Below are 27479 nucleotides of genomic sequence, written 5' to 3' on the forward strand. Positions count from 1 at the left end.
TAATTTTTACTTTTCCGTGTACCAACCTAAACCAATTACACCATGTGGCAAACACAAAATAAGAAGAATGAATGGTGGGAGCAAACGCGGAGGAGGAATGGCTGTTAATAAAAGCCTCCGAGGGGCTTAATGTCCGGGATGCGCCTGCGGTTGTCCTTGGGGGGTTGGCGTCCTTGCGGCGCCGCTGCCCGCACGCCGAGCCCCGCGCGCCGAGCCCGCGGAAATCGCGCCCGCGAGGAGCGCGCCGGAGCCTGCGTCGCTGCTGGCCGTGCTGTCTCTGCCCGAGTCACGGGTATCTGTGGGTCGCGTCCGGGCCGCCCCGTGCTGGGCAGCGGGGCCGACGCCGGAGCCGCCTGCCGCCTCCGGTTTGTGCTCACGGCGAGCCGGCGCGGACGGCAGCACGCGGCTGCCGCGCTAAAGGAAAGCAGCCGCGGCTGCCTGCAGTAGAAATGAGGCAAAACCTGTGCAGGAGTGTTCCCTCCGGGGCACGCGGATAAAAGAGATTTGGCCGTGAGCTAACCAATGCGAGTTAAAAAAAAAAAAAAAACTCTTAAAAAAAAAAAAAACTCGATTTTTACAGGAAAATAGATTGGCATGGTTGTTATAAATTGGCAGTAAATGACTTTAAATAATGCCACAAATTTTTGTAGAGTTACACGATAGATTAATTTGCACCGCATCCAGCTGTCATTAATTAAAGGGATGCTTGCCTGACTTTTTGAGTCAATGAAGAAATTTGGTTGAAATCAATAGGCCAAGTACAATGGACTAAGGATGTATTTATTTTTTTATAAACATAACTGTGCATATAGGCAATCAATATTTAATCATCCCATAGGATTAATTTCTCAAGAAATCTATACGTTCAAGTCTTTTAGAGAATACAGTGTTGGCTGATTCCTCACCAGCAGGCAGAGCGAATACCCTTTCGCTGGCAGGAAGGAGGAGATCGTTCCAGCCTGTTGCGGTAAGATGTTTCCACGCGTTTACAGTGCCCTTTCGCTGATGGCTGGGAAATGCATTTTGCTTCTCTCTTAGCTTTAGGGAAGATAGATTTCTAAATATTCAAAGCTAAGCAGGAAAAAAAGAATAGTCCCTTTGAAACCTATTATGCTGTGGATTGACTAAACTTAGATATGACCCGTTAAATCAATTATAGGTTAGACACATGATCATGATAATAAATGCTCTTAGAGCTAATACGTTTTTTTCCTCAGTGCTTTACACGTATTCTCTAACTATTAGAAAACTGTTCTTTCAGCCTAGTCAAAGGAAATTTCCAAAAGTGTATTTTGCCCTTATCTATGCAAGGAAAATGATTTTGGTTATAAGAATCTTTCTCCTTCAAAAATTCTTTTTCAAGCAAACCCAGTTTCTTCGCAGGTTTGAAGCTCTGGGCACACAAGCTGACGTGCAATCAGGTGTTGTGTAGTCATGTTCACTTACGTAGTCTCTCTTTGAGGAGTGGATCTTGACTTACTGATGTGCAAAGGCGCAGCCTGAGCGCGAGGGCCGGGATGGACACCCCGACTCCGTCCGCCGCCTGCCCCGTTGGCATTGCTTTGGCACTTCTGAGGGAGGGGGCGATGTAGAGTGAGCTCCTTTTTTCCCGAAATGAAAAATGCAACCCTTTGGCTTTGAGACTGAGTACAGTAATGGAGCTCCTTTACTTCCTTTTGTTTGGTTGGCGGTAGAAAAGGGTGATAATCCAAAGGAGCAAGTGAATTTGATGACAAATTCATGACCAGTTTTGGTAACTGGAAACTGGAAGGTGAGGCATTAATTATTAAAAGTATTTGCTTAATTTTCTTTAATTTTTTCTTCTCTTGTCCAGCCGGTAGGTGTGATAAGGGATATCTTTTTACTGTAGAACGATATAAAGATTCAAAAATACTTCTCGGCAGTGTAGTTGTGGTTCACACAGCTGGTAACACGATGTTGCTATTTAAATATATCTCTAACAGCCTAAAAATCCACCAAGATGTCTGTTGCAGAAAACAAGTTGATCTTTTAATGTTGAAAATTAAATAATGCTCTCCAGATTTCTCTGTTTTCCTAATTCTTAAAATTAGTGAAAGGGACAGGCACAATTTGGAAACATGAAATTATGCTTAGTAGTATATAGTTCACTTTTGGGACATAGCCAGCAATTTTTCTCTTCCCTGGAGACTGCTTGTTAGAGTTATGTCTCTGTTCTACCTTGATAATTTCATTGAAAAAAGTATAATTAAAAATTTAGAAATCCATTACAAAGAACAAACAGCAATAATTGCAGTAGAAAAAAAATCAGGACTCTCTCCTTTTGAACTATCAGTAGCCTTCGCTGGGCCTGTGAAGCAGTTTCTGTTCCAATGTACTGTCATTTCTCAAGTTTTTTAGGAGCTGCTCTTGCAAAATAAAAGAAGTAGACCTTAAGTGTCTCTGTGTTGGCCTAAAGAGAAGCATATAAATTTGTTCCATGTTTTTGAATCCTATTAGTTTATACGTATCATTTTCATTTTAAAATCGAGTATGTGTTTCCCACGAAGCACGTGGTCTTCGTTGTCAGGCATGTGAGCGCGGCGGCCGGGAGCCGCGCGGCTGCGTTGCTGTAGTCCCTGTGCGGACGGGATGTGAGGGACGTTTAAGAAACATAGAAAGAAAAATGTTTGTATACTTTGACACTTTTATTTGCCTGGCTTTATAATTTGGTAAATTTACAAACATTCACTTTTTCTTTCCTGTTTTCAGAAGCAGCTGGCATACGCTCTGGCCAAAGGCGTGTTTGCAGTTACCCCAGCTAGAGCAGGAGCTTTTATCCGAGAGCAGTTTCCCTGTTACCCTGAGCTAGACACGGAGAGCATCCGTCTCCACGAGACTCCAGTGATAAGATGCATATGAGCCAATTCCCCATGCAGCGCTTTAAAAATATAGTCTGAATGTGAGCGTAATTATCCTTGCTATCTTCTGCGCAGCGCACTCCTTGCTTTGCTCTCAAGGACGACGCAGCCTACTCAAGACCGGCTTTATTCATTGCTGTGGAAGCTTCTCTGACAGATTGTGACGGTGCAGGGTGCGTTATGCATTATTCAAAGTATATTAAAGGTCCCGGTGCCCTCTGGGTTTGTTTCTACAATGTTTTTCTATGCTGAATACTCCGTGCGTCTCCGTCATGAGCACTTGATGCTGGTGAGAATTCAATAGCTGTTTCAGCTCGCGCGTCGCAGCAGCAGACCTTTATCCTTGGACCTTCACGCACTTTTGCGTACGCAGCACTTTCCGTGCGCAGCGTTTGATGCTTCTCTCCTGGAGCACTTGGCTTTCAGCGGTGGCTGAAAGGCTCCTTGCAAACACGAACGGGCCGCAAAGGCGCCAGCAGAGCAGGTGACAGTGCGATCCACCCTCCGAGCGGCAAAAACCCTAATGTGCTCACGTGTCCTCTGTAAGCCGTGAGATGTCAAAATAACACATTGTGCAAAACCTGGGTGAGTCGGATATCCATGGCATGTTCTTACTCGTTGGTAGGTAAAGGACAAGGAGGAAAGACTGAATTCCTGTTAAACTAACTGTCCCTTGGGTTTTGTCGGCTCTCGGTACTTAAGGAACAAGAGCTATCAAGGAGCTGGCCCCTAACAGAATGGGTCAAATTAAATTTTTCATGAGCTCCACGTGGCTGATCCTTGGGAGATGTACTGTAAATGCACTTATTTTCAGTATCTTCTTTATCTTTTTTAACACCATGTAGCGCAGCGTCCGTGGGAAACATGGACAGAGGAAGGCTCTGTACAGTCTATGTATAGTCAAAGTTGGGGGGGATTTTTTTATTAATATGGAGCCTTATGACCTGGGTCATTTTAATACTTGCAAGAGGGAAGAGGTGATGCTGTTTGGGTAGATGCTTGGGAAAATCACTGTGCTCGCTGGGCTGCAGCATCGCTGGGCTCTTTCTTATCTCTTTCCCAACGCTATGAATTTCAGCCTTCAAAGCTGTTAATATTGCTGGAAACGTAGATGATTTCATTTAAAGGCTTTAGACGTAGTGCTAGTTTTCAGCTCTTTCAATGTACGTTTTTATTGTGTCTGCAAATTCCAGGTTTGGAATAAAAGGCTTGCTGTTTTTAATAAACATGAAGTTCAGTGTTGGTGAACATGGAATAAGTAAGAACTTTAATGCCCTGACAAGTGTAATAAGCTTAGGAGAACATCTCATTCTGACAGCACTGCACCTGTGCAGTTCCCTTGGGATAGGCGGTAAATAATAAATGATTTCCCTTTGTTTTAAGAAGATATTGTCTACAATAAGCAGCGTATCTACAGCAATATTGAAACGGCAAGTCCCTCTGCTGCCCAAAACGCGCATGATTGCTAGGTGTTGGTTAGCGAAAGCAAGGGTGGAGACAGGGTGGCGCTCTCTTCATGTAACAATTCCTTCTTAACGAGGTATTTCTGTCATTTCTAGGTGAAGTATATGAATAAAAGAAACCTTATAGATTGTGATGCTGAAAGCACTGGTCTGTGAAGCATAAGGATCTATGCTTTGGGTTTTTTAATAAAACGGGGTCTTGCTTGCTCATCTTGACTTACTTGTTCTTTAACATCCGTCTCTGAGCTTGCAAGCACAGCTAATAATTGCGTGCTGAGGCCGTAACAGCTAGCTTGCCCCTTCCATGTGCTTTCGGCAGCTCCCCGTGATGCCGCGGAGGAGAGCGGTGAAAGCCGGTGGCCCGTAGCACCGCGCCGCCTCGGCTCCGGTGGCCACGCGGAGCCTGTTGTGCTTCTGCCGCTGGGCCACCTTGCTCTGAAACCGGGCAGGTGACCGGCCTGCGGGGCTGAAAATTCAGCAGAAATTCACATGTGACCAGTGCTGTCTTTTCTTATTTAACATTTTGCAAGTCGGTTTGAAACGTAGGACTAGATGTGCCAAGACTCCCGTCCCTTGGTCTCATCGATGTGAGAGAGCAGCGCTTGGTGGGAGGTTCTCGCCGGAGGTCGGTGCTCCCGCTGCAGCCCTCGCCGCCGGCGCGGGCCCCCGGCTCCCCCGCGCCCTCACCCCTGCCTCCTCCTCTCCCTTTCAGGCTGGGCAGCAGCGGTGGTGGGAGCAGGAGATCACAGTCAACGGGAACATCCAGCGGGGAGAGCTGATCACCTACAATCTCACGGAGCTCATCAAGCCCGAGGCCTACGAGGTGCGGCTGACCCCCATCACCCGCTTCGGGGAGGGGGACTCGACCATCCGCGTCATCAAGTACAGCGGTAAGCCCACCGCCGGCGAGGAGGGGCCCCTTGGCCCCCCGCGCCGGGTCCACCTTGCAGGCGAGCCGAAGGAAAAGAAAAAGAAAACTTGAAAAAGCAAAAAACCCAAATCACAGCAAAATTCCTATGAAATAGAAGAAAAAGTAGAATAAGTTTATCTTTCTTTATGAAATATTTCCTTTGGAAGAGTTTGCTCTTATTCCAAAGACTTTGAAAATCAATGAGGTTTCAGAAAAATCTACAAAGCAAATACGTGGTGTTCTGGAGATCTCAAATCACTGTTTTGGTATCATCAAAGTACTTAAGGTTTCTTTTGTTTTTTTTTTTTTTTTTTGGTTAAGATCAGCATTTTTTGATACATTTCTATTTTGATGAGAACAGCTGAAAAAAAGAAAATAGTAACAATTTCTTGACCCATGCAAGTGGAAAGGGCATTTCTGTATTCTCCCCCAAAGGCCATGCTGTCCCACAGACCTGTGTGCTCTAATCTGATAGATAAGACATGTTATTCCTACAGCCTTCAATTCCGTCTGCGAGCATTACCGGAATTAATTCCTTAAGTTATGAAAATATCTTAAAATACCTAATATGAGTGCCCTTGCTTAATGAGTAATTGACTTTTTTTGTTTCTTGAGTGTAAAATTTACAAGGAATATGCCAGACCCTTAGAGATCAGGTATCTCCATGAGAGCCCCTGGAGCTGTGCAGTTTGCAGTGAGAACCTGATGTACTGACCAGAAAGCTTTTATAACTGAAAAAGAGAAGTGTGTGCCAGGGGCTGGGAGAAGATGTTTGTAAAAGTGGTATCATGAACGTTTTGCTATTATCATGGAGCACCTTGCTAATCCAGCAGGAAAAAAGCAGTGTGATGCACAGGTCGAATCCCAGCCAGCCACACGCCCAGCTGCTCCCGCAGGTAGATACAACAGTGGTTAGTGCTATACAGATATCTAAGCAAGCCCGAAGTGGGATATCATGTATAGCAGATGGCCCAAAGGCAACCTGCAGACCAAGAATTATTCTCAAAAATTATTGACAAGTAATTTAAAATAATGAATAAATCTGATAAATTCTAAATTTCTTATGCATAATTTGTGGAATTTTTCATGATCAATGATTAGCTCAGCCCTACTCAATCCCCTTATAAGTTATTTCTAGCATTTTACTAATATCAGGGAAAAAATAATTAAATACCCTTATCAATTCAGAAGAGTTGCGCATTGTGCTAACCGTCAGATGGGCTAGCTGTGGCGGTGGGTGAATCTTAGATTTTGCCTTTTGCAAAGTGTTTTCTAAGTCTCTCTATCCCAAAGCTCGTGTCAGCAAAATCGCAATGAAAAGAAGGACTTGTTTACTCTATGTGTGAGTTTATAGAGAAGAGACTGTGGTGGTTCTGCTGGAGTTCCTCTTTGACCAGAGGTTCTCACTGGCTCTTCCAGCGACGGTGGTGGCCCGCTGGCAGCTTTCAGGAGGCTGACTGAGGTCGCAGCCGTGGCTTACAGCCTCGCTGAATCGGGGGTTTTGATGAAACACGACGTCACTTCCATTTCTAGCCTCTGGCTGGCAGAAAGAGCATTCTCAGGCGACGTGGACAGCGCGTTTGGTCTACGGCAGTGTCTTCTGCTAGGATCTGCCGTTAGCGCAGGTGTGAATAGCATCGCGTTTCAGGCGCGTGGATTGGGTGCCGATGCCAAACCCAGGTCCCCAGGAGAAAGGAAGGCATTTGTGTTGTGGCCCAGATGGGGGGATGCTTTTGGAGCAATAGTCAGTGCTATTGCTTTGGCATCTACAAATTCAGTTCTAGAAATTGTGAACAAGACGCTAGTCAGCAAGTAAACCTAAAGCTGGTTTCCTTTACCCAGGGACTCCAGCCTCACTGGGGCTTTGCGTGCTTCAGATTCGCATTTTATCTCAGCATTCCTCAATGACAACAGTGACAGCAAACTATTACAAACCTAATTTTAAGGATGTTATAGTTCCCGCTAAAAAATAATGATACCACATATATTAGTATAGTGCAAATCTGATACTAATAATCGGAAATGCTGAAATCTTAGAAATGCAGTTAATGGGGTAGCAGGATGCACAGCTGCAGGCCTGCCTAGTTAGGAGTAGTAATTATAAACATCGCCTAGAAAGTAAAATAAAAGATGTGTAAAGGCTTCTTAACAGAACAAAGATAAATTTTTACAGTTTTGGGCCTTAAGCAAAGAGGAAAACATTTGAATGTTTGTATTTTCAGTAGAATTTTCATTCTGTGCATGTGTATGTTCAGTCTTACTTCGTTTCCAAGAAGGATACCCTGGATTCTAGCAGTGCCAGCTTCTGTCTCTCACTCCATCACATTAAAAGTATATTTTTTGGAACATGTTACAATTTAACATCTTACCAAATCATAAAATTACTGAAGTTGGAAGGGACCAACCTCTGGTCCAACCCCCTGCTCAAGCACAGTCAGCGAGAGCAAGCAGTCCAGGACCATGTCTACTTGAGTTTTGACTGTTTCCAAGGATACTTCCACAATCTCTCTGAGTAACCAGTTCAAGGGCTTGATCACCCTTAGAGCAAAAAAGGTTTTTTTATGTTTAAAATACACTGGTGTGTTTGTATTGCTGTTAAGAAGTCACATTTCAAACATTTTTTCTTAGTTTTTTAAACTTTAATCAGGCTAATGGGATTTCATCCTGTTTTCTAAAAAGTGCAGCTAGTGTGAAAAGCAGATTGGACACATGGTAATTAGAGTTGCTAAAAATGGCCTTCTGCCTTTAATAAATGAATTAACTTTTGTGGTTGAATTTCAGCTTTGTATGAATAGAGGATAGATAAGCCACGCGCTGTCTATGTTTCAATGTGACAGCTCAAACTTGTCTTTTGTAGCATGACAGTTTTGTGTGGGTACTGCACGGAAATAATTTTCCAGAATAGTTGAAAAGTGTGCAAGAATCAACAAGACATTTCTCGTGTATTGTTTCTATTTTGCTTTACTAGACAGGAGAAGATTTATTTGATGCAGTGCAAGAAGCTGGCCCAGATTTCATTAATGTACCATTTTAGCCTTTCATAAAAGTTGGAATATATATATATATATATATATATATATTTACACAGTGTGTTTGTGTGTGTGTGTGTGTATGTATAGAGAGAGAGACTAAAATTAGGGCAAAATCTGCTCTGCACACCTACCATGGAGTTTCAAAGGCTCCATTGCTTTAGGCAATTATATTCACTAACCTTTTTTTTTTGATGCTTAAATAATCACCATCTGTGTAATTGCTAACTCGTCCCAAACCCATATTAGCTGGGTGTTTCATCAGAAACACATATTTCAGCCTGCAAGAGTCCAGTACTCCCAAATTCCCCCTGACGCCACCCATGACCCGGCCAGCTCACATCACTGAGGCACCCATCACATCTAAGCCCAAATCCTGTCAAATATGCAGGCTCAGGTGAATCACCCTCTAGGGATGTCCGAACCTCTCCGGTGACTAGAGTCTAATGACACTTTTAGATGCCATGTCTAACTTTTAGGTAGGTAAAGGTAGACAATATTAGTCCTGCCCAGGATGGCATCTTTTTCTGAGGGGGTTACTGTCCTGTGAAAGTGGTGCAGAGCACATCACCTTTCAAATTAAAAGCCACAACTGGAGCTTAATGTGGAAATTGCTAATATACAGAAAAATCAGCTTCCCAGGTGCTAGCCTGCCCATAACCATCCAAATGTCCTAAATAAGGAGACTGTCCAAGTAGGAAAACCTCAATGATGAACTCTTACAATATACCCTGCCTTCCCAAGCTGGAGCTGGAAATGCAACAGAAAAACACATCGATATCCAGTCCCACGGATCAAACGCTCATGCATGGCACAAGTGGTTTGGAGTGGAAACACTTACTTTCCATGAATTATTCTCTCCTCTGTGCAGAGAAAGGCCGGAGAAAAGAGCAGGCATTGCAGTAGGAGCGACGCCGATAATTAGAGCCAAACATCACTTGACAAATTCTTTAGCCGTTGCCTGTGTTACTCCGCCAAGCACGTACAACTGGGGCAGTTTAAGCAACAGTAATGCCTGTTTTGTCAGCCAGTACAGCACAGATCTGTCTTGCGGTAACGGTTCAAATATAATCTCCATCACTTTACATAAATCTGTGTCAGTCTATCTGATACAAGCTGGCTGTAAAATCCTCCAGCTGCTCCAGTTAAAACTCCAACACTCACAGTTTTATATATGCGCTTATATTTAAATATTTTTAAAGTTAATCAATCATTAATCAAGCAAGTTAAGGTCCCTTCTCTGAAAAAGGCTCCCAGGAGTGCTAGTTTCGAGTATGTGGAACCAGCCCTTGTGGCAGTGGTGGGCAGAGGACACTGGCCAAGTGCTTCGTGGCTGAGCTGCGTATTTCCATGAGGCAAACAGTAAAAGGTGTAGAAACTTCCTGGCTTCGGCAGAGAAAAATGTGTGTCTGCCCCAGGACAGGCACAGTGCGTTCAGCCAGCAGTGGGATCAGGACCCAGAGGAACAAAATTGCACCAAATAAGGCATAAATGATAGGATGTGGAAGACAGGCAGACAGGAGTTTCCAGATTGTCCCAGGCTGTTTTCTAAGCAAGACGTTAATTGTCATCGCGGGAGGAAGGAAACCTTGCCTGTTTCCATAAGAGCTTCTACGTTCAGTTACAAAGCAAGCACCAGTAAATGTAGTTTCCAGCAATTTCAGCTAATTCCAAGTTCAGTCGCTCACGAAGCCCACAAAATGGATGTGGTTTTTTTGAAGAATGAAAGGTAATTTGCTGGTAAAAGCTATGAAGTTATCTAATATAATGTAATGACTAATTTCCTTAAGAAAATTGCATGGGGGCAAATCACTATTCATTTGTTTTAGGGAAGGCAAGATAAAATGTCAGAGTTGCTAAATTAGAGCTGTTTTGAAAACTTCAGCTTGACCCCACGGCTAAGCAGTGTCTGCGAACAGGGTTCAGGAACCAAGGGGTCACCTCTGTAAACAAGGCGCGTGAATGACGCCGCGGAGGCACGAAGCAACGCCTGTACTGAAATCTGGCATTACCATGTGCTCACGTTATTTTGAAACAGAATTCGATTTCAGATTTTCTATTAGTGACATGTAATTCCAACTATGGGCTGACCTTCCGTCTGCGAGCTACAGGAGTGAGTGCTTGCAGCAGAAGAGCCCTTTTTCCTAAATCACCCATCCTCAAATTCAGTCCTGTGCAGAGAGGTAGCACAGGACTGCAGACTTTCAGTTCTCGTCCAAACCTGATTTAAAATGTTTGATGTTTTTCAGGCTAGTCTGGGCCTATTGACAGGGTAAATATTCAGCCTGGACATAAACCTTGGTGGTCCTTCTCGTTGTTAGGATATCTGTAGGCATGATCAAGGTTTGACTTTCATCTGGTTTCATCCTCTGACTTTTTTGAAGTATTAGGTGAGCTTCATTACTAAAGGATTACAGATTTTGTTTTCTTGCAATTTTGCCAAGGGTCTATGAACAAAGAGTACCAATTTGTTTCTTTCTTGGTTGTCTCTCTTGGGCAAATGGGATCAAACCTCTTCCCACAGACTTGCTGTGTTTATTTTTTCTGCTGCTGTTTAAAAAGAAAATTGGTTTTTTTGAGAATTATGCAAGTACTCTGTTTTCTTTGACTTATGTATATACAGACATCTTAAATAGAAAATAGTACTATTTGTTTAATAAAAGAGTAATTCATTACGTTAAATATTCATGAACACTGTTAAAATCAAATGTGAAGTGCTGAGCAAGGTCTGATGCAGAACTTCAGGTTTGATTAAATCATCCTTTCCTCATTTTTGGATGGATTCCTGTAGAAAGGCACCACACTGCAGGTTTGCCGTGCCACTGTTCTCCTCCTTGAAAGATCTGTAGCAATAGTCTAGGCTGGATGCTCCGTTGTGGTTCTCCAAGCCGAGGGTGCTGGTGGTGGAGAGGCTGTGTTTTCCCACTGAGGCTGATGCCTTTGGGTTGTTAGGGAGCTACAAAAATTGCTGAAAAAAGAAGGTATCAGTTTTACAGGCAGTCTCAGTGCGGGACCCATAACCAGGGTCCTGAGGGGGAGGGAAGAACAACTGGGGGTAAAATTAGGATAATCTGAGTACTGGTGAGTTAGAATTTCCCCTTTGTGCTAATTTTATTTTTGCTCTGTCTTCCAGCTCCAGTAAACCCGCACCTACGTAAGTACTTTTTTTTTTTTAATCTTTCAAGCTTTCATTTAGTGAAGAACTGTATCTGCACTAGTTGTCCTTCACAGTTAAAAAGTAAATGATAAATACTTCACTTTTTCACCTGGTGTGGCCCGTGAATTGGGTGACTCCACCTTAGTTTTATGTCAAGCTGTATTGATGGCTGAAGGGTGTAATTCCTCCTGTTCTGCCAAGGTGCTAACACAATAGTAGATGGAGGAAGGAAAAATTATAGCTTCAAGTCATCTTCCTTCCCCAGTACCTCACACAGTTCATCTAAAGGAAAATACTAGTGTTCTAAAAATAAGCTCCGCTTCTGTGGGCACAGCAGCTCAGTTAATGGGAAAGTGGAAGCAAGCGTATGGGTGAAGCTATGGTTTAGCCACGGAATTAGCTACATAAGTGAAAAGTTAAATATTTGAATTTAGTATTAGCAATAAGTATTAAAATGCTGAATAGGAATGGTATGTGAAGGTCCTAGGTATGGTAAAAATCTTAAAGGAAAAGGCAGTTTATGAAGTTTTCCAAATTCCCTTTTCCTTGTGTGAGGATTACATTTACATTTCTTGGGTTATTTTGATATCTCCTATCTTGGTCATGATCTCATCTACAGTTTTAAAACAAAAAGAAAACTGCTTCTTCATGCAGTGCACACAAGAAGCATGGACCTCATTTCCCTGAATAAATATGGAGGCTAAAAGTACAAGTAGGATGTGAAAGTATTTAGGCATTTTGTGGGAGACCTGCGTATTCTTTGTGAAGCCCTTCCTTTCTATGGGACAGGCTTGCATAGATGGAGAAAGAAGCCCAATGCACAGAACATAGTGTAAACCAAACCAGCCTTGAGCCTGAATCGTGGAAAAATGTTCTTGGAGATGAGAGGCACATCTGGCACTTTGTTCAGAACGCTTCGTTTGTATCCTGTGTCCTTCAACGGCTTTGTCAGGGTCTTTGCACTTTCTTCCTGATTTGCGGGTGAAGACGGAGGTGCATCCTTAAATCTGCATCCATTCAAAGCTTCACTCTTGAAGGATTTTGGATGCCATCCACAGCATGTGTATTCTTGATGCTCTTGTTCTTTAATTCTTTTGTCTCTCCAGAAGAACCACAATCAACCCTCTATTTGTATTTCTTCTCTGCAATATTTATGATGGTGCTTCTGTATTTGATAATTTTCTGTATTTCCATTTCTTTGTCATGCTAGAATTCAAAGATTTTGTTTTCAGAATCAGATCAAGGTACAAGGTCCTGAAATTGGCTCCTCATCATCTTGATGGCTCTCAGTAATGTTTGCCAGTTAAGTAATCTTCCTTTGGAAAATAATGCTCTTGGCTGACCTAATAAGGTAAATGAATTTATTGAGAAATTAGATCAATCTGCTTGAGGCGCTAGTAGAGAAGGCCGTGTCTGTGGATTGCATTTTTGTGGTAACCTAGTTTTATAAAATAATATTTTATGCTAGCTGTTGGGGAGTAGTTCCAGTTTGCATAGCTGTTGTTGCACGGCCAAAGGCAGAATGAAGAAGCCTTGGCAAGCACTCCTAATGCACCTTGTGGTTTGGGATGAATTTCAAGCCTGCTTTTTCCACTCTGCGGTATTATAAGATTTTAAATAAGCTTCAGACCAGCATCCGTGCTTAGCAATACACACCCATGCTAAGCTCCAGGTCCCTGTGTCTTCACTGATTTAGAGTGAAGCTCCAGTGGCTTAAGTGGATTTATACTTCACTGAAACCCTAAACCTGCAAACATTTATATACCTTCTCAATTTAACACAGAAGAATAATCCCATGGTGCCTGGTGTTAGAGTTTCTCGTAACAATGAGTATAAATTGAACGCCTGTGCAGAAGGCTCTGTCTGAGACGCAGTGTGCGGACAGCTGTATTCTCCCTGGAGAACAGAGATTCGCTTGTTTTCTCAGATAAATCAATTGACTTTGTTGAACGAGCAAACTCAGCAGGAATTGTTCATGTGTATAAAATTAAGCTTTGGCACATTTTACTGCGTGGGGCCTTATTCTGTTCTGAGATGAAAACTGAACCGTGAAGTCCTGGTTTGTTCTGGCTCCTAGATGCCTGACAGTATAGCTCTCGCATCCCGTCATTACCTGCCCGGTGAGGCGGGTTGACTTGTGTGACTGACCGAGCTCTGGTTTGACACCAGAGAGGCGCCCCGTAATCCCGTCCTGGGTTCTCAGCCTTTTCGTTCTTCGGGCCTAAGCTTTTCGCACTTGACCTCAAAGGCATAGCGGAAATCTTAGCAAAGAGACTAGGATATGTTTTCTGGAGATGATACAACCAACTGTCCTGCTCACATAGGTTCAGCTAGACCTAAACCTTCCTCGTAGGTGTTGGTTTAACTGGTTCTTATAATTATCCAACGATGGGGACCCCATGCTCTTCCTGGGCAGTTCACTCTGGTGCTTTGCTTTCCTGATTTTTAGAAAGCTTTTCCTCATGTCTGTCTGAAATCTGCCTTGCTGTAATTTTAGTCACTACTTGCTTTCCTATCCCTGGTGAAAACCGAGGACAGTTTAGGAGATACCACTTGGCAACAGTGTTTTCGTTTTGGAAAGTTGCTATCCTCTTTTCCCTAGTGTTCTTCTCCCTAAACCAAAAGGACCCAGTTCTTTTTTTTTGCCATAGTTCTTATCTTTTCCCCCATAGTTCTTATTGTATAAGCAGGCTGCCTGTTCTCAACTTCTTAGAAATGCTGGCTGGGTAAGAAAAGACAGTGGGTTTAAGGGAGATTGTGTATAAATCTGACTATATGAGGAGGACCTGTACTATAAGATTTGAATCTCATTTCAAGTAACACCAACAGAGATTGATTACTATGTTTTTTTTTATTGAGGCCACTGTAAAGGAAAACATGCACTTAGTGTTAGAGACTGATGTAAAATAAATGCACCATATATTTTCCTGTGCTGTTAATGGGCATCATCCTACAATACATTCATTATAACTGACAGGTATTTTGACAAATAGCAGAATATTTTCAGTCACTACATGTGTGTAAACTTACTATGTCGACAGGAGAGTTCCACTGTGGATTTGAGGATGGTAACATTTGCCTATTCACTCAAGATGATACGGACAATTTTGACTGGACAAAACAAAGCACTGCCACTAGAGACACAAAATACACCCCGAACACTGGGCCCAATGCAGACCGAACTGGCTCCAAGGAAGGTAAGCGTTAGCGGCACGATCCTGACCCTCCGTCGCTCTAGGCTCAGGGGCTCTGCTGGGGTAAGGGCCTTGTCCAGGATAGTGAATCCCAGCCAGCTACATCTTTTTTTTGCACGCTTTCTAATCACACTGAGGATGATCATACTTCAAGGAATTCTAAAAAAAAAAAAAAAAAAAAAAAATTGCTAGTGCTGAGGAGTGTGGCTGGTCCCGAAGCGGCATCCCCTAACTGTGCTGTTAACCATCTTGCACCGTTTCTATCGGGCCATCTGGAAGGTGATTGCCTGTACATTACCGTCTTGTGGGGAAACAGCTTAGCACGTCGTGAAATATTCTTCTATTTTATTCCATTTAAATTCTAACTTGGCCTCTCAGACTGTCAAAATGAGATTTTTTTGCCTCATTTTTACTTTGAGTATTCCTAAAATGTGTAATTTTCAATCTGCTAGCCCTGTTAACAGAAGCATAGTATCTTGGCTACAGCATAGATTTGCATTTGAAGAGTCAGACATAGTGTGCTGAATTTAGCAAGTACTGCAGTAACTCATGCTATTTCATTGTATGCCCCTGCCTGCACTACCAAAGAGAAAAAAAAAAATCATACTTCATTGTATTTGCATGGTTGAACTAAGGAAATACTGTTTCTGTTGTTGGCACAGTCCAGGATCAGGATGAATGAACGTTTCATTGAAAATGAGCTCTTGAGCTGTGATTGATACAGTCAGTTGAATATGTTCCTTGAAAGATTTCCATCAAGATATTTTTTCTTTATTTTAGAAGTCCTCCCCCCTCACTGTTTATAGAAACAAATTGTACAAACTACAGCTTTGAGACTGAAGTCTGAACCCCATAATAAACAATTTTTCTTTTCTTGTACATACACAATATTATATTGATTGGAAGTTCTTCATGAGTACTAACCTGCTAGCCCCGATTTTACTCTTGATAGAAAATATGTCTTTGAAGCAGCTGTGGAAAACACATGGGGATAATGCAGGACAAATATGTCCCAAAAAGCATGGTGGTGTCAGACAAATGTGAAAAATAAATCCAGATACTTAAGAGCTCTGGTGTTTTTCTGCATGTGTGTGTGCTGGGTTTTGAAGACCGCAACTTAACAATTTTCATTGGGCTTCCCCTAGGTTTCTACATGTACATCGAAACATCGCGCCCCAGGCTGGAAGGAGAAAAGGCCAGGCTCGTTAGTCCTGTTTTCAGCGTCGCTCCAAAAAATCCTTACGGAGCTACGAACACAGCCTATTGTTTTAGCTTCTACTATCACATGTATGGACAGCACATAGGTGAGAGAAAGCCAATGACCTTGTCGTTTCACTTTGGGAGAAATAGCAGGACAAATATCCAGTTATATTAAAGACAAACACACGAGGCCTGCCAAAGCCTGCAAGGCCAGTTGCAACAAAGTCTGGGAAGCGAGGTGCCTGATAGCCTCCTAATTGCTGTAAAACTGGTTTTTTTTCTTTCCTTTTTTTTTTTTTTTTTTTTTTCACTAAACAGCACCCTAGCAGGAACACCTTTTGCTGTTAGTGTGTGTTATGTAGGAACAAGGTTTTGAGCAAGGGAACTTCAAAGTGTGAAAACAAAAAAGTGATATTTGCAGGGACTTTGCCTGGTACTAACACAGTGTTTTGAGTCTCCCCTCGCTAGAGGCAGCATCAAGCAATTAGCAGGAGCAGTTCTCTTCTGTTGGTAGTTGTAACGGCACACATGGTGTGCTATGGAGCAGCACTCCGTTCCTTCATAAAAATAATCAACAATTTACTCAAAAGCAGTAGGAGTAGGTCCGTTTTTAGTCATAGCTCTTTCAACGTATACATTCAAATTCCAGTTAGTTTTGTTAGTTGTCCGTATGCTACTGAACACTTTAACACAGCCCCAGGTCTAAATTTTTCTCACTCTCAGTTGTAGCAAAAACTTGCTTATTTATTGGAAAGAAATGATGAGACTATGCAATATTTAGTGCCCCCCCCCCAAAAAAAAAAAAAAAAAAAAACACAGAAAGAAAAGAAAGAAAAAGAAAAACCTGTAAGAATACTTCTGGCATATGTCAGTGAAGAGCAAAGTTAGAAACATTAAGGAACAAAGTGTTTTTCTAGGGTAAGACCAGCAGCCACTGAGGCTGAAGTCTGTCCACGGAAGAGTGATCTGTCTGATCTGTCCAATGTGTTTTTCTCTCCTGGGCCACCCTTTCAGGAAGCCTCTGTGTCCTTAGTGTATTTGCTGGGATTGCCCTTGTCTGTTTTTCTGTAATTTCTTGAACTGACTTGTATAGTGCCTTCTGATGAAGAAGCTGACCCTCAGATGAAGATGATTACAATGATGATTAGTGGTAACAGTTATACAGGTTTTGTGTGTGCACATCATGGAAACCTGGTTGTCAAAACCAGAAATTGATCAATCTTGTGCTCTTGCATGTTAAAAAATATAGTTACTGTCAGTTTAGCTAACGTTCAAAGTGATATACTTTTGAATAGCTTTCTACAAAATTACTTACTTCTTTTTATATGTCTTTAAAGAGAAGACTGCAAGAAAAATAGTAAATTAATAGCATCAGCCATGTGCTTGAACACATACATACGTACATCTACTAAATTTAACATTTTAATTCCTCATAGTAACAAAATGTTAAGAAATATATGAGAAAGCAACATGCATTCAAGAAGTAAATTATGAAATGAAAAGATACATATCGTTTGGTTTCCCAGATATGAAATCTGTCATGACTAAATTGTTCACATCAGGATAATAAAAAAGAAGAAAAAAGAAATACCTCATGAGTGATGATATTTTCAAACTTCAATGATTTAAGCACATGGCTACTGTGGCAATAGTCCTATTGATGAGGCAACTACTTGAAAGAGTTTTTGAACATTTGTGATCTTAACAATTACTTTGGGCTAGGAAAAGGTTTATTATAACACAGTGATTTGCCTAGACAAATCAAACCTAATCATTATGCAGTGTTTCAGATGGTCTATGCTTGATAACTCTCATTTAAGGCATGTGTTTTACATAACAGCACATTGTTTGAAGTTCCTTTTACTGTTTCTGCTACTGTAAGTTAAATACCTAAAAATCTTCTCATTTTTGCAAAAGTTTTTTTCTAATGATGATTTTGATTACATTTTGAAAAGCTACTTTAAAGCTGAAAGCTATTTCAGACCATAAAAATAGTTTCAACCCACAGACTTCAGATCACAGAAATAATTTCTACCCAAGAAATGATTTGTAGCCCAAAATATTTGTAATTAGATGAAGGAATATAATTCATAGCTTCATGTATTTCTTCTATAAATTCTCTCACTATTCTGCATCACTTTGGCAAGAGAGACTAAAGTCTTATTCCAGATGAACAAGACTGCACTGCTTTGAGTTGGAAATAAAAGAAATGATCTCCAGAGATCCCTTCCAACTGTTACCATCCTATGATTCTATGAAATATGTTTTCCATAACTTTGAGTTTGGAAATTTGTAATTTCCAGAAGTCTAAAGGACCTGGGGGTCCTAGTGGAGAGCAAGATGAGCCAGCAGTGTGCCCTCATGGCAAAGAAGGCCAACAGCACCCTAGAATGCATAGGAAGAGCATTGCTAGCAGGTCAAGGGAGGTGATCCTTTCCCTCTACTCAGCTCTACAGAGGCCACATCTGGAGTGCCAGGTCCAGTGCTTAGTTCCCCGGGACAAGACAGACATGGCCTACTGGAGCAAGTCCAGTGAAGGGCCACAAAGATTGTGAAGGATTGGTCTGTCACATGAGGAGTGGCTGAGGGAGCTGGGACTGTTCAGCCTGGAGCAGAGAAGGCTCAGAAGAGATCTTGTCAAGGTGTATAAATACTTGATGAATGAGTGTAAAGAAGACAGAGCCAGACTGGTGCCCAGTGACAAGAGAGAGGCAGTAAGCACAAACTGAAATATGGGAAATTCCAAATAAACATAAGAAAACATTTTTTTTCCTCTGAGGATGGTCAAACACAAGCAGGTTGCCCAGAGGGGTAGAGTCTCCATCGTTGGAGGCATTAAAAATCAGGCTGGCACAGCCCAGGGCAACCTGCTTTAGCTGATGCTGCTTTTATCAGCGATGTTGGGCTAGATGGTCTCCAAAGGTCCCTTCCAACCTCAGCTATTCTGTGATTCAATTGATAACACTTTCTTTCAGAAGAATTCCATTTTAATAAAAATGAATTCCCTGTGAATAATTGCAAATCTCATTGCTAAAATTGGCTGATTCTTTTAGCATGAACTATTAGAAGCTTCACTGCTGTTTTGGAATTTGCAACCAACATATAGGAGGTACATCTCACCCCCATGTGGAAATGTGCACTGCCAGTCCAGGGTCCTATAGAGGCTGTAAAATGCACTGCAGGCTCAGAGATTTCTTCACAAGAGCAGAATAGAAGCTATCAGCTGAGCCCTCGTGTATGAGCGCTAAAGACTATCAGTTTCGAATAACCGTAAACTCCTGATTCTTGATCCAACTTCAGTGAAAATCAGAATTGTTTTGAAGGGGCATTTAGCTTAAATAAATTCCAGCCTGTTCCTTCCTTGGACCTGGAAATCAAGTGTCAGAGAAGGTTCGTGGTCATTAGTCTTTGATTTTCCATCCATAGTGCTGTAGCATCGGTCAGCAGACTTTGGTGGTACAGGTCAGCATTTCCATTGCGTTTCTTTATTTTCTGTAGTTATCAGTAAGGCTTCCGCGCGGTTTTAGGGTTATTATTCCCTGTCTCAGTGGAATAGTACTTTGTCTGCCGCACAAACGACGACATTCGTGTTGTTTGCAACAGCCACACGTTTCCTAGGACCGGCTGGCAGAGCCGGTTAGGTCCCAAGGACGGGCGCCCGTGGCCGGTATCAGCAGTGGAAGCTAGGGCTCTGTTCCAGGCGGTGCGTGCGCGGAGCTGGAAGCGAGGCGCGTGCGGACGTACCTGCTTGCTGGGCAGAGACCGAGCGGTAGGGGCAGGAACGACTGCTCCCCCGCCCGCTCTGCAGAAGATGTATAGCCTCGGTGTGGGCACCCTGGTGAAAGAGCCATGATGAGAGTATTTGCTGCTCCATTACACACTTAGCTTTATGTTTTTCAAGGCACTGACTTTTGCTATTGCTAGAAATAAGAACTTTTTATTAGCAGGAGCTGAGTCACTCTGCAGCTGCTTCAGATCTGAGAGATTTCATTGCAAATATAACTTTTATTTTGCACCCTTTCCTCAGGACAAAAAGGGATCATTACTGATCCAAGGGGAAAGCTTTACTTTCAGCTTTCCAGCTGCCTAACATCCTAAAAGAAAGTGGTCTTGCGTGAATTTGACAGTATAAACTTCCTCAAATGAAGGCAAGTGTCACGATTTGCCTAGCACAGAGAGACAGCTCTGCCCTACACCGTGCAAGCACAGCGGTGAGCAGGAGGGCACAAAGCTTCCAAACTTAAAACTTTGTGAATTACTGAATGCTGCTAAATGAAGCTGATGCTTTTTTCCCCTCTTGGTGCACCGAGGCAGTCTGTTTTATGGTTGTGTCCAAAGCAGAGAGGGGAACGAAGGCGCAGGGGGCACTGCCGAGGGCAGGCGATCCGTTACTGCTGCAAACAGGGGCCGCGTGGGAAGCGATAACCTAGCAGCCAGCGGAGGGAAAAGCCCGGGGCTGGCGCTCAGCTTTTCTGGGAGTATTTGAACTCAGAGGTTTGTTTTGACCTTCAAAACTGCTAGTCACCCAGAGTGAACGTGCAAGCTGGCTTTGATCCCACTCCTTCCCTCCAAGCGCAGACACAGCATGAAGGGAAAGCAGAGGAAGAAAAGCAGCTGTCAGACTCCAAAGCGCTGGCCCCAAGCAGAGGCTGGGCTGTAATGACCCAGAGCCTTTCCTGGCCTCTGCCCAGCTTGTAGTATGCTGTCAGGACAGCCGGTAGTGGTGAGAGGACCTAGGGTGGTGCATCTTCCTACCCGAAAGGTAATTTTGCTCATCATCCCACACACTGTGCTCTCTAACCCCTTGCTCTAAAAGCTATGTGCCTTCCTCAAAAGCACAGTACTCCTTAAGGAAGCAAAGGCAGCCCATCCACCTTGGAAACAGGAGCGTTGCCAGGATCCACAGCATCCTGTTAGTTAAACCATGCACTGGGTCAACAAGAAGCTGGACAGGCAGTGAGAGAGAAGCATTAGGTAACAGAGCTGTGTATTAATCCTTGGGTGAGGAGATGGTAAACGCATTGTTTGCACTAAATTCAAGTCCTGCACTGAAAATATTTTCACCTTCTCTCTCTGTCTTTCTCGTGAGCAATTAGGAGCCAACAAGGGCCAAGAGCCTAAGAGTTGCATTGCAAATGTTGGTGTCAGCCTAAGAGGTGTCTTGGGGCAGAGCCCACTCGAGACTCTCACTTTAGCCAGCTCTGCATTTTTGTTTCATCAGGGAGCCTAACCAATTCAAGTTCTCAATGTCTCTTTTAGGAAGCTTGAATGTCTACCTGCGGTTAAAAGGTCAGACCACGATAGAAAACCCATTATGGTCTTCAAGTGGAAATAAGGGACAACACTGGAATCAAGCCCGTGTTAATATAAACCCCCCAACTTCATTTCAGGTAAGGGACAAGCTGCATTGCCAGATTTTGCAGCACAGCGACAGATTCACAGTACACAGACACCAGAAGTGGAATATTTCTTTCTTTCTAGAGAGGAACATCATGCACATGGCCTGTTTACATTTTCTTTCTTTCTGATACAGAATTTCACAGCTGCATTCCAGCTTTGCAAGCTGCTTTATGAACAGATAATTGCTCTCAGTGTTGTAAATAGGTGTGCACTGAAGAGCTTAATAACACACTTTAATGGCAGGACTCTGCTATCGAGAGTTAACTGTGTTTCAGTTTTCAGAAGATGCCATTAGCTTATGTAAAACATTTTTTTTATTATTTCAGATTAGCAAATGGAATATAAAATTACTTCATATGATATATATTTGGCAAACATGAAAATGTTTGTGTTAGAAGTTTCTTGAGATATGCCCTTTTCCCACAGAAAAAGAAATGATCTTTGAGTCTTTGCTAACAGGAGGCAAAGAAGCTGTGTCGCCTGTGTGGGATTCCTGCTCTGGCAAAGCGACAGCCTTGGTTCACTAGGCTTATGCAAGTTATTACAAGTTTTCACACATTTCATTTGTGATTTGACAGCGAGATGCTGATAGACTATTACGCGCAGTTCTCGTTCACACTGTGAGCTATGTGTAACTGGAGCAGACCCAATACAGCAGCCGACAGGAGCAGCTCTCGTGTGTTCAAGGCTAGGAATATCCTTACTGAGGAATGAAGTTACAAGCTGTGGTGTAAAATGTGTTCTCCAGGCTTTCCTATCTTCTCTTTGTAATGTCTAGGTTTCCTAAAGGAAATGTCATAGTGATGCAAAACAAAACTACTATTTTATACATGTACGTTGGGATTCACCTTATGGGCAATTCCTGATCCTGAACCATGATGTCTCTATGTTGGGATTCACCTTATGGGCAATTCCTGATCCTGAACCATGATGTCTCTTTCTTTCTTTCTTTCTTTCTTTCTTTATTTTTGTGCAATGATGGCAGAGAAATTATTTGGCATAGGTGGTCGCAGAAGCATTGTGTAGGAGGAACTTAGAGGAAAATTATAGGAGAGGAATATGCATATGACATGATGTTGGAGTTGAATGGAGAGGGGCGGAGTCGGGGAAGGAGAATGCAAGGAAGAGGAATGAGAGCGTAGAAATACAATCAGAGCTGGGGCCTCTGTACAAAGGGTACCAAGGAGCCCATCAGGCTGCGTGAGTTTACGCTGGTAAAGCCAGAATAAATCCCAGAAGGCTGAACAGTGAGGGAGAGAAAATTTGGTGCCTGAATCACAAATGGACTAGATGGTGGAGAGAAAACATGGAGAGATAGAAGGGGAGTGATTGCAGTTGTGTCTGTGAGAAATGATGGAAACCTGCTGTGGGTTTTGGCAGAAATGAGAGTTTGGGGGCAGCTCTGAGCAGAAGATGTGCAGGATTTGGCACCATCAATCACGGTGATGATGAGGGCAGAACGGTGATCGGGGCAAGCCCAGGGGCACCTCAGCCCTAAGAGGAAAGCGCTGCCACGACAGAGCGGTAAAAACAGGGTCTCTGTATTGCAAGGGCTCCTGCAGGGTGAAAGAGCCGGTGGGAGGACCAGGCCGTTCAGAGTTACCTCTGCTCCGAGCCTCTGGGCAGCCACCTCCCGCGATGGAGCCCAGACGTCACCCTTGGGCTGGGCCCTCACTGAGCTTTCAGAAAAGAAATGTTCCTGGGTCATTCCTGGCACAGGGGCACCTTTCCTCGTATTTCTTTAAAAGCATACTCATTGGCACCACTGGCTGGTACACAAAATGGAAACTCCTCTACTTGCCCATTTTTCACATTTCTACATTGTTGTTGTCAAAGGCCTCAACATAAAACAAATGCAAACCCATGAAAGTCTGCACAAATATAACAAAATAAATGTCATAGTGGTAGGAAACTTAAATTACTTTTTTAACTGCTCTTGTATCAACCAAACTTTATTTTCCGTTTAGGAGTCTAAATAGGAAAGAATATAAACCTCCTAGTTAAATTTAAAGAGAGTGAATCGAAGTGAATCTTTGCAGTAAAACAGTACACTGACACAGGAATTAAAACTTTTTATAGGTTAATTTGTATGGGTAAGTGCTGCCCAGATTTGTTTTATACCTTCCTAGTACCCATAACGTATAACAAAGCTTCTGTCATGAAGGGCTGAGAGGCTTTGAATCAGAAAACGTCTTGCAAAAAACTCAGTAAGACATTCACTTATTAAATATTACTAAATAGAAGGAGAGTAAACAGAAACAGGAGCATATAGAAGTGATACATTGCAAGCTGGCACCTGTGAAGTCCTTGATTTTAGCTCAAATTTGAGCAGGAGCACTGCAGCCCCCCTTTGGCTACGGTTTCCTTGAAGTCTCCTTACGGCTGCTTTTGAGCCTTCTCCGCTTTTTGGGTCTGTGCACACAACCAGGTCCTGTAATCAGAAGTTGGAAGAAATTCATCTCTGAACAAGAGAAAGTAAAAAGTGATCTTTCCCATCATCAGCTGAGGTAGACCATTCCTGAGGGATGGAACTTTTATAAAAACTGAAAGAAATTGAAGGAGACAAATCAGTTGGTGTGTCAATCTTGAGTTTTGTTCTTCAGGCTTACCAAGTGAGGGTTGCTGAAGATCTTCATTATCAGAATCACTTTCATTTTCGCAGCTCTAAAGGTAGTCTTTAAGATTTTTAAGATGACTTGATTTTGATCTTGGGTTAATGGTGCCAGCTGCCCTATCTGGCTTGGGATTTTTTTCCTCCCTGAGTCTCAGCTGGCTTACAAAATCCTGCAGTGGCTCAGGGCAGGTTAATCAGCACAAGTCATCTAATCCCTCAATACCAAAGAGATTTTTTTGCAGGGAGGGACCAATTGGTCCATAAATAAATGAAAGTGTGCCCACAAAGTGTAGTAAATTCTAGTAAGTGGAGAATGAGGACAGCTGGCCAAAGATGGACATACACAGTGGAGAGTAAAGTTCTCTGTAGAGCAGTTGTAACTCAGGAGCTGGCAGCCGAAGCGCCGCTGAATTGCTGCCAAGTACTGCTGCTCGAGCTGGATACATCTCCTCCACAATGCAGGGCTGAGCTCTTCAGCCTCTTACAAGGCTGCAATTTTCATTCCGAGTACAGGGCTGAATTTGCATTCTGGTCTTGTCTGGACTACTTCTCAGATGAAGTCACTGGAAGGGCCCCCCTTACAGTAGCGACGGGATGGTGGTCGCTGTTACTGCTGCCATCACTTTCAGTCCTGGCCACTCAAAGCAGGCTGCGATCTGCAGCCTCTTACAGGGAGTGAAATGGTGCTTAGATCCAGTTCTTGGCTAAGGAGAAGAGAAGACCAGGAAAGTATATCTTAAAACGTGCAGCCCTCTCATCACTCTATGCGGATGGGGACAGCCTGGTATTCGTTAGGGACATCTCTCCTTCTCATTGGGAAACTGCCCAGGAAAGTAAAATCTGCCTGAAACCATGCTGAAGAAGCACAAGGTGAATTCCTTCAGCGACTCAGGATAAATCTGGAGGCACTATAAGGAAAAATTACCGTTTCCCTTTTTATGAGAGTGGGGTGGCCTTTGGTGTATTGTAGGCCCGTCTATTCTTCAGCTGAATGCACTATTTCTAACAACAGCTTTGTAAAATCACAGGCATACAGATAATGGCTTTTGCTAGAGACTGATAGGAGATCCTGATCATCTAGCACCACCTGCAAATAACTGTGAACTGCAAACTAGCCTGTGCTTCACACACTGCCAATATTCATCTGCCGTGATTTGCTCTGAGCATGTGGCCAAGCTGGCTAATAGCAAACCATCTTTGAAACCTATAAAGCCTACTGCCAAATGCAGATTTTAATTAAATGCTGGCCATTGTATTTGTATAGAGTCCTTTTGTCTGGAAAGAGTGTTTCTCATTATCAGGAAGGGTTTGACTTTACACTCAATTGATTGGTTATCTGCCTTCTGCCAAGAAGCACGAGGGCAAGCTGTGCTTTTGAGGAGAAGAGAAGATACTTTGAAGCTGAATGCTTCCCATTATCAGAGATAGAATGGAAAAAATGTAAGAAGGATAATTACTTGAGACATTGTTTTCAGACAACAGCATAAATTATGGAAAAGCTTACTGTTTTTCCAATTACTGTTCCCTGTTGCACTAATCTCCATCTTGTTGTAGTAATTAACCCGCAGTATCACACTTTGGTGAGATAATGGTGGAGTCACCTGCTCCAAATGCACGGCTTTCGCATGTATTTAGTGCTCTCCGCACTGCCCTTGCAGCCTGACTTAGGTCAGAACCGTCAGACTGTAAACATATGATTTGGTAGTGCCAACTTACCACCGCAGAGTCAATCCCTTACTGGATATATTCAGCTCAGTAAAAGAATGAGATGTGTCCGTGGGCAAGGTTACGGGCTGTGCACCCCTCCGCAAGGCAGAGGGTAGGACTGCCTGCATGGTTCGATGTCTGGTGCCTCCTACAGCTGGACCGAGCCACAGACAGCGCTGGGCCCTTCTGCAGTGTGGGGGGGCATCTTCCAGTGTGCTGAGTGTTTACTAAATATTTGTAATGAAAGTTACTCATTTTGAATGAGCAGCTCCGATGGAACTGTACCGATGTGCAAAGAGATGTTGGAAGCTGCCAAAGAATCAGCCTGCACCTGTGTCCTGCTGAAATCAGTGGCAACGTGAGAACGCATTGGAGTGCTCAACACATCCCTCTAAATGCCTTTAGACTATGACAAAGTGTAATTTAAGTATTTTGTTCCGTATGGAATTCTTTTTTTTTCTCTTCAAATTGACACTACCCCCAAGAGTTAATTTCTCCATTAGTGCCAGAACATTCTTTTATAAATTTCACTGAATATCGTGCATATATTGCTGCAGATTAAAGTTTAAAAACTTGTCATCTGAGTTAACCAAACGTGTTTCAAAGGAATGAGAAGGAAAAGAGAGCGGAGAGATAGCTGGGCGAATGGTGCTGCCTGGGAAATATATTCCTTACATAATTCTCTTCATCTCTTTAGAAAGGCTTTGAAGTTTGCTAGTGAATAAATTTCCTGCAACACAGAATGGGTTCACTCTTCTGCAAAGCTAATTAAGGCAGCAGTGTGGCAGGACAGGATCACGTCAGTTTTGGGGAAGGATAGCAGATAACTTTGTTTCTTTGATGCAACAATAATCCATAGCTAATAATGAGCGTTATGGCAAATAACGCTGCCAACCTTGCTGCCAGCCACCCATCTCCATGCAGGCAGCATTTTGTTTTCCAGGTTTCACCTTTTATGCCCTTTCCAGGGCTGTTTTCCCTTCTTTTCTGTGCCTGCTGCAGAGGTGGGTCTCACCAGCACAGGCTGCAGAAAGCCCAGATCTCGCTGGTCCTCCCCTGCAGGCACCCGGGAGGTGGCAGTAGCGCAGTCGAGGAAAGTGTACCTTGGCTGTCCATCCCAAGGAGGGGAAGTGGGCTCTCACGGACCAGGAATATTTGCCAGGAAATGATTAATAGTCCCTTGAAATCATAGGCATCCGTTTAGCAGAGGAATAAAATTCCTAACCTGAACCATCCTCACTCCATAAAATACATCACAGTGTCCTCTAATAAACGTGGACCATTACTCGGCAGGATCAGAGTTTCTGCAAACAGTGATGTGCCACAAAGCGGAGCCAGAGGGATGTTGACAGCATCACTGATGCCCGCAGTGGCAGGGGTTGCACCGCGGTGTCTTGGGGCCGGGCTTTGCCCATCGCCTACGTGCAGAGGAGTGCCCACGTAGTAAACGTGAGGGCTCCGGGGTGGGAAGCGGGGTGGGAGTGACTGGCTTGGGAATGTCTGAGAACCAGAAATCTCATTTTTCTTGGGTGTTTTGCCACTTGTGTGTGTGTTTACATACGGTCCATGTTTAAGTGGACACAGTTCTTGAGTCTTGGATGGTCTTCTTTAAACTCTGCCATTTGCTTCATGTGACAGGAGTTTCTAGGAAAAACACCACTAATCTCATCATAACTTTTCCTCCCGTGAAGCCCCTTTTCCCCTGCTGGAGTGGCAGCAGTGATGAGGTACTGTGCCCCAGCTTATTGCACGGCATTGCTCTTTGCCCGTGGCCTGCAAGTTAACGGAGAAGTCCTGGATGTAGGAAGCAAGGCTAAAATGCAAAGGGAAAGTGCTAGAGCATCTCTGCTCCCTTCCTGGCACAAAGATACCATGGAACACAGAAATGTTGCTATGATGGGAACTGAGAGACTTGATATTTGTTTG

General features: G+C 43.2%; 1 protein-coding gene across 2 annotated transcripts in view; it reads left to right on the forward strand.

Annotated features, from left to right (window-relative positions):
- MDGA2 (MAM domain containing glycosylphosphatidylinositol anchor 2) overlaps positions 1-27479 on the forward strand; it is a 349837-nt gene that overhangs the window by 318881 nt on the left and 3477 nt on the right. For both annotated transcript variants that reach the window (XR_009958631.1, XM_062577836.1), the window contains exons 11-15: positions 5055-5232; positions 11415-11435; positions 14480-14635; positions 15778-15936; positions 21092-21222. Coding sequence is in view for 1 of the 2 variants with exons in the window: in XM_062577836.1 (XP_062433820.1) it covers positions 5055-5232; positions 11415-11435; positions 14480-14635; positions 15778-15936; positions 21092-21222 (645 nt within the window). In the remaining variant the exon portion in view is untranslated. The remainder of the gene's footprint in view (positions 1-5054; positions 5233-11414; positions 11436-14479; positions 14636-15777; positions 15937-21091; positions 21223-27479) is intronic.

This window comes from Rhea pennata, chromosome 5 (assembly GCF_028389875.1).
Source record: "Rhea pennata isolate bPtePen1 chromosome 5, bPtePen1.pri, whole genome shotgun sequence".
Taxonomy (NCBI): domain Eukaryota; kingdom Metazoa; phylum Chordata; class Aves; order Rheiformes; family Rheidae; genus Rhea; species Rhea pennata.